This window comes from Ascidia mentula, chromosome 8 (assembly GCF_947561715.1).
Source record: "Ascidia mentula chromosome 8, kaAscMent1.1, whole genome shotgun sequence".
NCBI lineage: Eukaryota > Metazoa > Chordata > Ascidiacea > Phlebobranchia > Ascidiidae > Ascidia > Ascidia mentula.
The window spans coordinates 9,037,244-9,052,036 of record NC_138573.1 but is presented as its reverse complement, the minus strand read 5'-3'; the positions used below and the strand labels follow the sequence as shown (position 1 = coordinate 9,052,036).

Genomic DNA, 14,793 nt, shown 5'->3' with positions numbered 1-14,793 from the left:
ACTTGGTACTATATAAATCCACAAAAGGCATTGCTGGTTTCAGGTTATCAATAGATTTGTGGACGATTGTGTTGTCATAAATATGTCTCCGAAAAATTGTTACGTCATAAACTAATCTTGACTGAGTTGGTAAAGAATTATGCTGCAATCGCAATGCTTTAGCAACATAACCGGTTTTGAAACCACTGATAAGCATATAGATAACAGTGTTTTAAACATACAATTTACGAATTTATTTCCGGCTATATAGTCGTTTTTATAGAAATCATCAAACTTATAACGTGATTTGGCCGAATTTTGGCCGTAAGAGAAAAAAAATTCAAAAAAGTGATTTGGCCGAATTTTGGCCGTAAGAGAAAAAAAAATTGGCCGTCAAGTGTTTTGACCATCTGGCAGCCCTGCTTGTTACTCGTTGTTGCTGCTGCTGTTTCCCTTCTGCCTGCTCAGTCCTTTATTGCCCCGACGCTTTTCTTGCATGCGCTCATTGTAGTACTGATGATGAACCCAGTTAGTGTTCGAAACGTTTACCAATGATGAACAGCACTTTAGCTTTGGCTTTCATTTTCAAAGTGTTTTTTTTATTTAAACAATTAGAGACCACGCTGTGAGTTTTATTTCAGCTTGTGAGAAAACAGCTTACGAACTGCATTCCAAACACAAAATTTTACACATAAACATTGTTGATTCAACAAATGGCAAAACACAAACTAGTGGTGGAATAGGTACCAGAAGGGCACAGGCAAGAAACAATTGGAAGAACTCATGACAGCAAAAAAAATCTAACAATAATATCCAGACTTTTTCAATTCAACTGATTTGATAAAGGTACAACTGAATTGTTTTTTGTTTCAGTTTCAAGAAGTAAAAACAGGCATGGATAGTTCAAGTATTTTGTGGGAGGGGGCACACAATAACTGCAAACACATGGGTAAAAGTTTTTATGTGTTTGTGTCTTACTGGTACATCAGGTGATACAAGGCAACCATTGCACACATTTAGATATTTATGCATTTAAAAAGGTGTAATGTTATAAATTTTTGAAAGCATGTTAACCTAGAAAAACAACTACAACATTAAGTCTGACAAGCCTTGTGCATATATGTTGTACCGATATTCAAATGATCTGTTTCGCAACAGTTGCATTAAGTTATCTATACCCAAATATCAAATGATGTAAATTTAAATGACAAATAGCAATATTGTCATGGTGATCATCAAATTCAGTAAAAGTGTGCAGGAACAGCATTTTCCCACTTTTTCATAACAATTGCTGACAAACTTACCAAATTAAAACAACAGCATGCTGGGAAGTTGCCATTGACCATGAAGAGCCACCACTAAGTCCTTAAACTAAAAAAGTATGATAAAGTTCCATGCAATGTAGTATAAAAGATAGCACATTAAAAGAAACACATCTGCCTAACTAAGTTGTGATAAAAAGCATACAGTAGCCAAATACAAGCTAATACTGAAAAAATGATTGCATGAGCCGCTATTTAAAACATGTGTACCTTTCCGCAAAACTTTACAATGAACTACAACACAAGACAATGGGATATAAGATAAACATGTAAACAGTGAAAAACTGTCAGTGAATCTTGGGACGATCTTATTTGACTGCATGGTGTCCTTGAAGTAGGGTTGGGCAATGAAGATGCAAAAGTGCATTTGTGGCTCAAGTACCTCATAACTATGAAGAACACATCGGTTGTTAATTTTGACAATATTTTTTTAGTTGCCTTGGCTGCAAAGCCCGTAAACCTATTTTATAGTTTTTATTCTATTCAGAAAGCCTTGCACTACTTACAAGCAAATCATCTGATCTGGATGTAGATCTAACAGAATGAGTTCGAGGTGGTTTTGGAATTAAGTTTGGTTCAAATCGTGCACGTCGGACCATATCTTTGTCCATAGATTTGGAGTAGGTATCAATTGCAGCTGCATGTGGACGGGCAGGCACTGAATATGACCTTGAAAAATGGGTTTCTCGACCCACACCAGTGGATTCGTTCTTTGGTGGGAACACCTGTGGCTCTGTGAGAACCACATCAATGTAGTCACCAAAATGATGCAGCATTGATTGATCATTGGTTTCAGTTTGAGATTTTGGTGAGGTTCCTACTTCTGAAACAAAAATCTTATTAGTCGTAGCTGAAGATGTGCCATTTTACCTCATACTTTCATCTCGGGACAGTTCTTGTTGTTTTGTTCCATTTGATGAGATGTTCATGTTTTGAATGGTCTAAAAACTTAGCATCAATATCAAAGATATCTCAGGTAAGTGAGCAAATAACTTGCTTTAAAATTGTTTGGATAATATCAGTTTGTAGCACAACATAGCCTTACTGGGCCAATAACAACAGAAATATATTGTACAACTTCCTGGTCAATGACATATTTGGGCATCAAACTAATTGCATGAAACATTATACCTCCAATTCATCAACTTCTTTGATGGCATCAACTTGTTGTTTCTGAAGTAATAACCCAGATCCAGCTGTAGGCGACTCAACTCCAAAACCTGAAAGAAAATAATTTTTTAGTAACTAACATAGTGTAAATGATAGACGTCAAAAAACCTGCACAATATTAAAAAGACTGAGGCTTTCGTTTTACAACAGTTTGCAATATACATGGCCCAGGGCTATGCAAGCAAAACAATCTTTTTAGATTTTCGATAAGGTGAAGTCAAGGTATAACATTTCTAAACCAAACCAGTTTTAATACACTTACTTGAACCAGACTCTGAGAATGAATCCATTCTTGCAAGTGGAGCAACGACCTGATCATGTTCAGTTTCCAACAACAACAACCTAACAATATAATTAGTTGGATATGTTTTATGTGATAACAAAAGAAAATAAAATAATATAACAAAATATAAATTTCTACTGACTGTTGTTGTTGTTGTTGACTGCTACTCCCAACATCAGGTTGTTCAGTTTCATTACTGGTGCCAACACTTGGTTGCTGGTGAACAGGCTAATACACACAAATGAAACAAGATGGTTAACAAAAAGAATCCATGTTTTTGTTCAGATTAAAGAGATGGAATCTTGGATTACTTCATATTAAACATATTACAATACAGTGTTTAAAACACACATCCTCAAATATGTATATATGGACTGCTTTAAACAACATTGACATTATCATTTTGTTTTAATAATAGGATAAAGTATCTGAAATTTTTTGACATTTTTGCATCAACCAAGTCGAGCACAACATTCCTAAACTGAAATTTATCCAAATGCAAGAAAATCTGAATCGACATAACTTGTCACACCTCAGTAGTTTCGGCCATATTACTTCGTCTTGTTCTTCCATTTCTTGTAATTTCACCAACTGGCAGAGTTTCAGATTCTGTGTATTTTCGGGAATCAGCAATAATTTGCGATTGATTTCTCACCTATGCACAATAACCACAAGTTACACCATTCATTTAGTTTGCAAAAAATCTATGACTAAAATACAATAAAATTATAGTTAAGTTGCATCTGATTTTGTAATAAACTGATGTATTTTCTACTTACCTCATACATTGCGTCAAGTAATGCACTTGGAAAATGATGACCGACCATTTTATGTGAAATAAGAATTTCATTAAAGTCTGTCATATTATCGGACTCAATGGCAAAATACTTCTTCTCCTTAGACCTGTAAATACAAGTGAAACTATGTTGCACATCAGTTAAAATGAAATTCGAATAACTACCAAGGCCTGGAAACAAGTTTATAAATTAATGAATGCACGATTGTTTTAAACTTAAAAATTCAAAGATGGCTTTGTTAAGACTTCACAGGAAAAATGACTGAAATAAATTTTTCTTAGCTTTAAACAGATTTTAGGGTTATTGTACTGCATATTAACAACCAACAACAAAAATATAATGTTAGGACTTTTTAGTGGTTTCTTTGCCACACAATAAACACCGAGTAGTGGATACACTCTACATGCAGCCATTCACATTTACAATTTGTTACAAACACAGTAAAGGAAGTTTCCTTACAGGGTCACCAATATCCTTTTCAGACATTAAACATTTTAATGATAAAACGCAGGAAACAATTGACACATGTTACATCGCTAAAATAGCAACCATAACTTTACAGTTAGTATTCACTAAAAGTGTACAGTGCTCTGGTTCAGTTTGATTTGGAAAAACTAAATTGTTTACAATCAAAGTTTGAAGTTTTTTCAATTGGTTAAATTATTGGCATACTTGAATAACAGATATTATAAATTATGAAGAAATATCGACTAACAACTACTAAACTAATCAACTTGTTTCAATTGCATTAGGAAAACATGATAGGACACTGTGAAAAGTGGTAGTAAAAACAACATTTTCTGATGTGTAAAAACTCTTTTATTAATTGACCTTTATTCTGTTATAAAATGCTTGTTTGCTGCCTAAATATGGGTAGTTGCCGTTGTTTTAGACATGTTTGTCAAATTAGACCTAACTTTTAAACAGCAAAAATAAGAACATAAATACTTTAATACAAAAACATTTCTGCATTACTTTGAACAACAGCTGGTTTGCTGAGATGACTTGCGATATACAACATGAATAATCCTTCCAGGTGGATAAAGATCTTCGCCTGCAGACTGATAACAGTCATGCTCATCCTGACTACATTGGTTTAAAACAAGATTCCTTTCCTCTTCATTGACTGGCTATAAGGTAAAGCACAAAAGTAACATAAATGTTTGTCGGTTCAGGAATTCATACAAAAATTCAACTGAAGATAATGAAACATGCTTATTTAAATCTCGGTGGGGAGATTTGTTTAATGTCCCTTGATCAGTCTTGACAGTTTGAATAACTGTAGAATTTTCAACAATGACAAAAACTTACTCTATTATGTCGCAGTAGAACCTCTCGTTTTTTAGATGCATTCAAGAAATGTCCAAGAATTACTTGATACTGCAAAAAATAAAATTGGTTGTGCTACTTTATAAAATATGTGAACTTAAGAAAATTAAAACATCACATAATGAGCATTATACAATCTTAATTCTCACAAGACCCAAATGCACCAAATAAAAAATTATACTATGTGGTTTCTCCATGCTGTTAAAAGACACAAAATGAGATAGTATCATACCTTAGGTAGGTCTGTGCTTTCCAGCAAGGAAATAATTTCATTTCTAACTTTCTCCAGCTGGCCAATGCTTGTTCTTGTAATCAAGTCCTTTCCCAACACAGCCGTGTTTATATAATGTTTTGAACCTTCCATCGCAGAATGACTAAATGTACGACAAGGTGTTAACTTGTTAGTTGGGACAACAATTTACAAATGAAACTTCTGGCAAGTTATAAATTTTGGTTAAATTATGTAAAAATAGGTCGATACATAATATGCTTTTTTTTATAACTTTTTTATACCTTAGCAGTCCACCAGGTGGAGCATAGCAGTAGCAAACAAGTTGTGGATAACGACTTTTTAGCAAAATTGCTAATATTGCTGCAACACCAGCACCAAGAGAATGGCCTACAAAACAACCTTTGTTTATTTTTCCTGATCAGGGTACTGGAGTTTAAAGTCAACTTACCAACAACTATGAGTTGATAATCTCTTGTACCACGTGACAAATCCCTGCCGAAAGCTTGAGATAAAATCATTTCTTCATCTAAGAGCTGTTCTCTGATGTGTATTGCTCCTTGCACTATTCCCTTGAACAAATTATAAAGTTGCTTTACAGATCTACATATACCTTGGTTCATTTCAATTTCAGCAAAGTAATAAACTGTCACTAATTGTACCTTAAAAAAGTTTTTTTATACATCATTTGGTGTATTACAGCAAAAATACTATTGTCTCTTCTTCAGTAAATATAAGTTAACAAATCCATTCTCATCTTATCATGTAGTTATACAACCAAAACTAATATCCTGCTGAATATATTTTTCGTGTTTCATTTGGACAGTTAAAGCAGTATTTATATATTGTACAAAATGTTAGTTATATCACATACTTTATGTGCTTTCCAAGAGGGGTCTGAGCCAGGAATCTGTACAGGAGTTGCAACAATATCAGTCAAAGCATCGAAGTCACTCAATGTGCCACGAACAGCGACCACAACTGATTTCTTCTTATGATCAACAGCAACAAAAAAAGGCTGTTTGTATAACTAAACAACACAAAAGCTTTCAGTTCAGTCGATATATTCATAACAAATTCAAATGTTTTAAATGGGAGAGAATGCTTACGGCGTTGTTCCAGGAAACATAAACCAGGTCTACATCCCCACTGAGTCCACTTTCAAGTAACGTGCGTCGAACTGCTGCAGTGCGCCATTCACAGCAAGTATCATTATGAATTGTAGAAGAAGCAAAACGTCTGTGGTCATTAGTTGTGGAAGCACAACATGATGTTCGATCCGCCCCACACCTAATAATAAATTAAACCAAACATTATAAGTGCACACAACACACTAGGTTGAGGATTTATTGCAAGTCAAAGTTATTTTTTTTGTATGTTTTAGTATTTATTGCAATTTTATGAGAAAATTAACAACAGCAAGTTCACCACATTGACATTTCAGTGATAAACTTGCATGGTATGCCGTACATGCATTCCTCCATGAGATTGCAGACTCCACATGGGATGTGTGAGTACATGTACATGAGAGGACCATAGGAGGCTACTGCATAATGGCAGTAATAAGTCATCACATTAAATTCATGTACTTCAGTCTGAAATATCAGAGTTTGATATTACTGACAGTTAATTTGATTTTGTGATGAATGATAAAAAAATAGTTATGTATCAAGCTTCATTTCACTTACTTGGTTGCTGTGATCCATAAATATTGTGTTATTTGTGATTGGTCGGCCACACATGAATTCTTTAATTGGATTGTCAATCTGTTTAAAAAAAGACTGCCTTTTAGATCCACACAAAATACAACATACCCCTGAAATAAGTATTATACAGTAACATTCCTTTAACATGAGTTTTTGACTAACTTAGACAAGAATGAGTTATCTTATTCCAACACATTTGCCTCCAGAATTATGTATCATACCACATTAACATATTTGTCAAAAGCAATGGTGTGGTTAATATTTTTGGACAAAAACTTTATCCAAGTGATGTTATTGTACTATACCAGCTAAGTTTTTATTAATAAGTGAGTTAACCTGATTTTCAATTTCCTCCTGTTTATGTTGCTGCTTGTGACGAAGCAACACAAAACCTGCCACGATGTCTGATGGCACAAGGTCTTGATTGCAAAAGAAGTCGCCAAAAATCCGGGCAACATCATCAAGAGCAGCCTAGTGTTTTTGTACAGTTATATCAGGGCATGATAATCATGAAGTCAAAAACAAGTACATACATATTTATTGATTATTTTTGATAAATGATATGAGTTTCACTGAAAGGAAGTCACAGTTAGCCTAATGACATTTTTAACCCATTTAGACAAACGTGACAGGAGGTTATTAGCAGAATAATTGCTTTTGTTGATGGTAATAACTACAATAGAAAAATAGTTTTATCCGGCAATTGGATAAATGATGCATTTTAGTAATTTAAATAGGTTTGGTTTTAACAAACTTAAACCAGAATTGAAACAGGATTGGTTGAACAAACTCATTTTTTTAAAAAAGACACAAACCTGTGTTCCAGAGGAACGGAGTCTGCAGCAAAAGCATTTGGCAAATGCTTTCTTCCAAAATTGTTGCCTTTTTTGGTTAAGTTCAGTTCTAAAAATTAGTCAAAAGTAGTTTGGTTGCAATACTAAATCTATTTCACAGCAAATCAACTTCTACAGAGTTGTTCTTCATAACTTACAAGCACAGACACAAAGGTGGGGCATAGTTAAAAAACATAACACTAAATAATGAAAGTTTCTGGTACAGTTAATTGAATTTTAATTCATTCCTTTGAATTGTTTCTCAAGACCATAGAATCTTTCTTGGTTGTATTTGATAAAAATCAACAACTCACCTCATGCTATGAATATTGACGTTTTCTGAGGAGTCATGCAATGCTTGTTCAAAGCGATAAAAAGATCCTCCTGATGGATCAAACGTACACAATGCCGTCAAAATGACCACAAATAGGACAATGGCATTTACACTCACTATTGCTGCAAAATAACAAAATGGATTAACATTGCCCTTATAGGATAAAACCCCTCAACATTTTTAGTATAATATAATCAATACATGCGTCCATGTTGTATCATGTTCCTAAATTATATAGAAGAAGTATTGAATATATGTTACTTTGCTACAGACTTCACTATCACTATTATTATTATTACACATATGCTACATAACCGCCAGTACCAGTAAAATAAAACAACTTACCAGCTTGCACATGGAACAGACCACGCATTGATTCACAAAACCGCCAGTTTTGTCCTAATTTAACTCCAACAGATATTGTATATATCACCTCCACAATGCCCAAAACTAAAAATGACCACAAATTAAAAATGTTGTTCTTTTGAAAATACTATTTTACACTTATTTGATACTCGAGCAAATGACTTACCAATACGAATGTATATTAAATACTGCAATGGTTTTCTTGGCTCTGGATTCATGATGGTTCCTTGCATACTAAATCCAACCATTATTATTTCCAAAAACTGTGCACATATTGTTTTAAATATTATTGCAAATTGGACTAACATCATATTTCATGTACCCACCACTGCAGTAATTAACAACCCGAGATATCCAAAAGAGAAATATTTGATTTCTGTTGCACAAGTAGCTTTTGTAATGTCTGACTCATTTGCATTAAGTTCCACCATTTGTTGTATATCGTACTCTCCCCATTTTAGTTGTGGTGTTGTTGTTAAATAAATTGAGATCACAATAAACCTGAAAAATTTTGTTAACTATTTATTAGTGAGGTACCAAAAACTAATATTCGGCAGTTTTGGCAAAAATATTTGGTCGAATCATTTGTGACGTTGTGCAAATTATGTTTAATATGAGAATTTTTATCCATAAGGTCCGCACGCTATTGTTGGTATTCCAGAATGTTATCCTTGAGCGTAAAAGTTCAGTTGCATCCGAATCAAAGTTAATTGGTTCTGATTCGACCGTGTAAATTTTGCAAACCGAAGCTTCCGTACATCACTACTATTTATCACAAATATATTGGGAAAGAGGTTTACAGGTCAAAAACAAACAATTTTGCTTGTAACTTACAGAACTAAATGTAACAAGCCCAACATGAAACAAGGAATGACCAAATCATCACTTCCAGTTTCCCATCTTCTCTTAAATGCCACAAGACCAGGCATGTTGCAATTATATCAAATTAATTGCCAAGGAGAGAGTTGTTGAAGCAATAAACATGGCATGACACCTCTTTGACAGTCTGGGAGTTTTTGTTACATATTATTTTAACAAACTTCCTAACCTGTGAAACAAACTCCAGTTATAGTAAAGCAATTAAAAAAACTCTTTTGTTTATTTCCTTGCAAGCAGCACTGTTTCACAGATCAATTGGCTTTAAAAATAACTAGGTCTACATTGCCTGCCACCACCTTTATTTATTTGGGGTTTTCTATTTGAAACAGACCGAAAACCAACAAAAATAACAAACTAGCCAAATTCGATGATTGTTTAAAACTTCGTGGCTACAGAAGCCACCTAAGTTCAAAAGCATGCAGAACATAATATAGGCCTGATAATAGTACCTCCGAAACTTTTCAAAATGTGGATGTGGCCCTTTGCCGATCAAGTTTGCCACACCCTTACTACAAGCGAACCACTAGGACCAGCGCCTGCCTTTAGCGTCACTCACAAAGTGTTTAACTTCAAAAGCTATAATACACAACTTTAATTTCAGAAGACACGCGCTTTCAAAAAGTAAATACTGTGTACTACACAAAGGTTCACACGACTGTGACGCAACATTCACATTCACAACAAGGCCCTACAAAACGGCTTCACAGCGTTTTTGTTCATTATTTTTTTGTGATCAAGTTTACACGCATGATTGCTTTCAAAAACAAATTAACGTGAATTTGTTAATTTGCACTTTGCTGGTCGTGGAGCTGGTTATCTACTTGTAATTGTCAGATTAGTAGATATACACGACTTTCTAAACTATTTTTTTTCTACTTGGTGCTCATCGCAAGTAGTCTCTGGTCAGACCATATTAGATCATTCATTACAAATACTATTCTATGGTCACACCTAGATCTGCAATCAAAACGTATGGACTTAACCGTAAAAAGAACAGTCAAGCAACAACTTCCTTATGTCATAAAAGAAACAAAACTCATTATTTGAATTTGAAATCATTTCAATCATATTACCACCTGACAAAATGGCAGCAGGTTATATAGCCTATTGCGGGTCGCAGAGCATCATAAACTTAGAATTGAATAAATTCAAAAATACAAATAACAAAGAACACACGCTGAACATACCTGATCATCAATGTAGAGTAGCAATTGTCTGTTTGAATGGTTAGTCCAAGTGGTGCTTAATTCGACTCCGGGTAGTTGTTGACACGTTTTAATAATTTTGAAAGCGCGATGGAAATTATTTATTCCAGCAGTCTTGTTAAAGCCGTCAACATAAGGTCAAAATGGGTAGCGGCTGGTCAAGCGTAGGTACTGATAAACAATCCGTAGATCAAAATAAGCCAATAACAAAGGAAGACAACAAAAATTGCGGTGAGATTTAAATACATAGCAATGTTACCATAGTTCACCAGTAAACATACAGCTACTTTACCAGAAAAGTATGAAGAGTCTTCAATAGAAAATAAAGACATTCTGGCAGAGGAATGTTCAGTAAATGTAGCGGACAAATCAACGTCGTCAATGATTCCCCTGGTGTCAGAAAGTGTGGCGAACTTTCATGAACTCTCCGCATCAATTTGCAGTGAAAGCAACTACGCCGACGATGAGGGATTCGATGTCAACGTACCCTCACGCCCTTGGATGATGTCGCCGGAAAGGGTAACGAGCAGTTGCGGTTATCCATCGTTGGTGACTTCATTAACCTCATTTACTTCACTGGATCACACAGTGGTAAGAAATCTCTAACAGTCAGGAAACGTTTTTGTACAGGGTTTATCAACACGTTTGGGTCTGTGGACCAACATGCCAATTTAATATACTCTGAGGAACCCCAAGAAGTCTATCGGCTCTTGACTGTTCCATAGTTAAGCAGGTTAAAATGTTGTTGCATTATCACAATATATCGATTCAGGCTTCAACACTGATTTGCAAATTTGGCAAGAGTGTTTATTGAGTGTTAGAGTGCAAGAGTGTTATTGTTTGGGAAACCTAGTGAAACCCTCGATAGTCATTGTGAACCCCTATCGGAGTCCATGAACCCACAGTTGAGACACCTTGCTTTGTATTTAAAATGCAAATCAATATTTTTTAGAATCAACACCGGCCAAAAAGTCCTTTGTCTTATGTAATGAATAAAACAATCCACCGAAGACCGTAAGTTCCAGACAAATGAACTAAATGTTGATCAAATGATTTATCTTGGGTTTATTTTAGAGCAAGACCGCAATCGGCAAAATTTATTTTGTTACGAACACTTCTCGAGGAGAACAATCGACCTATGACTGCTCCAGATATTCTTCAGTCGCTACCAAACAACTACAAGTGTTTGAAGGGCAATACATTAACGCATTTCCACGCGACCTACACCGCGAGTCAGACAAATCTAGAGATATGGGAAAAAGAAGATTCGGAAATAAAACAAATACATGGGTTTGAAGACGCATCCGTTCAATGTAAACTTGGTAGCAGTGAGGTACACAGTAGTGTTTTCATTCCGTACTTAATTAAATTAATGTTTGACTGATTTTAGACCAGCTCCTTACAATATTATCGGCTTTTAGGTGGAAAAAAATACACAAAATTCATTGCAAAAAAAATCGAGAAAATGTGGCCCCAAAATTGGAAAAAGTAGACAAGTCAAACCAAACAAATTGCAATCAAAATTTCGCAAACATGGTTTACTTAAACCCCTAAACTACCGTCCGAACATAAATACAAACGTTTACCATACGAAAAACAGAAAATCAAAGGTAATTGTCGTTTTCACGAAGCAAGCTGTTTTAAGGATATGGAGAGCTTATTTTACAGCTGAGGAAATTGCCAACAAAAATGTATGCTGTGGAAACAGTATCAGACGTCAAAAATGATGAATTTGTCTGGAATAGTCCAGTTCACCACGTCACACCTAGAGAGAGAAAAAAAACTACTAGTATGACTCAAATGAGATTTATTAATTTGGATTCCTTTGTAAATAATACATCTACTTTCGACACATATTTTACAGAGAAAATACCACAGCTTGTGTCACGCAGTCCTTACTTTCCAGCTCGTAAACACAGGCGCCGACTAAAGCCTCTTTATCATGGTCACAAAGTTATGAACTCACGACAGATAGCTGGCGTGATTGATCGTTTGTACAAAGTGAAACGTAATGCCGTTACACCACAAAAAAGGTGTGAAATGAATGTCATAATCGGAAATCATAACATGAACCTTAATTTCTTTATTTTACAGTTCTTCCAATCTCAAAATATTCAACGTTAAAGGGGCAAACCAGAACTTGACTAACTTCGTCAATCGGATTGCGGAAAACCTGAACAAACACGACTTCGTTGTTCAAATGTAATTTGGCCGACAAAAATGATGCTATATCTTAAAAAAATGTTTTTTAGAAACTTCATGTTGTTCTTGTTAGGTGTTGCAGCTCAAAGGCTAGAAGAGATAAAAAATTAAAACACGAAGTTAATCGACTTTGCAAAGCATTGTCCGATGCAACAGAGGTATGTATTGTCTGCCACCAAGATGATCGCAGTTTATGTCGTTAATGTACTTACGTATTTTACTCTCATTTATCAGTGTCACCTGCTTTTAATTACAGGCTGCAAAAGAAATAAATTTGACTTTGGAAAAATCGTTGGTCACACACAGACCTCGTCCAATGCCCAGAGACAATATGATCGAAACTTTGCGGCAAACACTTTCTTCCCATATGAAGCCCTCGTATTCGCTGCCAACCGGCAAATGCAAAAGACATTCATGTAAAAATCATTATTGCTCCAATAATTCGACCAAATCCACTGGAGTAGTATACGAACAGTTTTGCCACAAGAGGTGTTTTCAAAAAGTTCGAAAGAAAACGAAGTGCTAAATACAATTACTTTGCAGAATTGTGTGCGATTTTCAAACCGGCCACACTACGAGCTGTTGTGTGAAGCAGCAGAAGAAAACATTGTCATCAGATGAGTTCTTTGACATGATTGGGCGACTGTCTGCCCCCAAAACACACAAACATCATGGTAAATTCGAAAAAAGTTATTAGGGTTTGTACTGATGTTTAATACCTTTAACAAACTTATTGACTTGAAAACACCACTACTGGTTGCGTTAATAATGTTCCAAACACCATCTTAAACATGATAAAGCTTCACTTATCTTTTACTACCATTGTTTTACCGAACTACATTACTTGACAGATGCAAGGCATTTTTCCGAAAAGTCATATTCCAACCACAACTGTTGCGAACAAGAAATTGTCAAAGCACCGCAATCAACAGTGACGCTTAGTGACCAGTTTGCTCAAGTAAAACGCCTTACAAGAGGCGCTGCAAAGAAAGCGAGCGACTGCAATCGTACCAAAAACAAAAGACAAAAAGAGTATGGAATTGTGTGCTCTTTTATGTGGAGTGGGTATTAAAATACTGGGTTGAAAATGCTGTCATAAATTAACTACCATTTGGGCGTTTGTTATGCGGTGGTATGTGGAATTTTGTGTAATGATAAAGAAATGACGTCAATAATAGTATAGAATCTTCAGAGAAAAATTAAGGTGATATTTAACCCTATTAAGATGAAATCCTTGAATGTTTTTATGAATATGTTCCACGCCAGGTCGTGAAAGAATATCAGCCTCTTTGACGTCCGAAATCCTTGACCGCTCATGCGTTAAGTGAAGCGCTATGTGTCTGTGGGCAATGCAAAACCCAGGGGAGTTGTACAAACTTCCAAAAGTAGTAGTAATTAGTATAACGAATAGATTCAACAGAGTTTGACTCCAGTGAGAAGTCCAGTGAGTTACTATGGATTGAACAACAGTAAAACTATGAAACGTATATTCTGAGTTTTTTCTCAAAAAGAAAGAAAATTGTTGTCACACACGAAGACCAGAAAATGCAGTCGACACTCGTTCTAAATAAAGTTGTGTGTTGGTTATCTCATTGTAAATTTCATGTTATATCTTAAATCATTGTGTAAGTCGAAGTTAAAAACCTCAGATTTGAGAAAACTTTCACGGGCAGTTGACCATAACATAGCTTACTCCTCAGTCATTTTCCGAAGATACATTAAATCAGGGTTGCTGGCGGAGGTTAATCGAGCGTGACAAACTCTCTTTTTTCGCTCTGGGGATATAATTTGGAAACCTTTTAGCTTTTTTGCGCTGTGCCTGTAATTGAATCGCTGGTGGTTGGCAAACAAGGTGACGCTCCATAGGCAAATAGTAGAGGCCATTAGTTTGATCGACACGCTTGTAGTGAAGATGTTAGGAGACTGTGCACGTGGTAACGTCTATTTCATTTGGGTTCTAATTTGTAAATTACTATTATTGAGATCATGACGGTGTTGTGAGAATCATGGGAAAAGACCGAGTTGAAATGGAAAGGAAATTAACACTTTGGTTGAATGATTTGATGTGCATGGACCTACCACAGAGCAATGGAAATATTCGCGTAAATGAGTTTGCGGAGACTTTAGATGAGTAGTTAGTATGTCGTGAGTCATCTGGG

The 14,793-nt window shown here is 35.3% G+C and overlaps 1 protein-coding gene across 2 annotated transcripts; it reads right to left on the bottom strand.

Moving 5' to 3' along the window:
* Window positions 1–595: 595 nt before the first annotated feature.
* LOC145910427 (diacylglycerol lipase-alpha-like) lies at window positions 596–9,392 on the bottom strand. 2 transcript variants are annotated; one of them, XM_082997548.1, is made up of 24 exons: window positions 9,183–9,392; window positions 8,675–8,849; window positions 8,515–8,611; window positions 8,328–8,432; window positions 7,963–8,104; window positions 7,631–7,718; window positions 7,152–7,286; window positions 6,798–6,875; window positions 6,580–6,704; window positions 6,219–6,399; window positions 5,984–6,139; window positions 5,561–5,681; window positions 5,394–5,499; window positions 5,113–5,254; window positions 4,863–4,931; window positions 4,527–4,681; window positions 3,534–3,657; window positions 3,287–3,409; window positions 2,897–2,982; window positions 2,734–2,813; window positions 2,433–2,521; window positions 2,179–2,242; window positions 1,808–2,124; window positions 596–1,690 (listed from the first exon to the last, which is right to left on the bottom strand). In XM_082997548.1, exons 1-24 carry the CDS (start codon window positions 9,275–9,277, stop codon window positions 1,685–1,687), a joined length of 2,859 nt encoding a protein of 952 aa, XP_082853674.1. In that variant the 5' UTR covers window positions 9,278–9,392; the 3' UTR covers window positions 596–1,684. The 2 variants fall into 2 exon arrangements, with proteins under 2 accessions (XP_082853674.1, XP_082853675.1); XM_082997549.1 differs by having other exon boundaries at window positions 1,808–2,121.
* Between the last annotated feature and the right edge of the window lie 5,401 nt (window positions 9,393–14,793).

Excerpts from the sequence above, each read along its gene's own strand:
- LOC145910427 (XM_082997548.1), bottom strand. The coding sequence starts at position 9,277 with ATGCCTGGTCTTGTGGCATTTAAGAGAAGATGGGAAACTGGAAGTGAT. Across the intron at positions 7,287-7,630 it reads TCCGTTCCTCTGGAACACAG|GCTGCTCTTGATGATGTTGC; the intron begins GTTTGTGTCTTT and ends CAAAAACACTAG. Across the intron at positions 5,682-5,983 it reads CCTCTTGGAAAGCACATAAA|GGAATAGTGCAAGGAGCAAT; the intron begins GTATGTGATATA and ends AATTTGTTCAAG.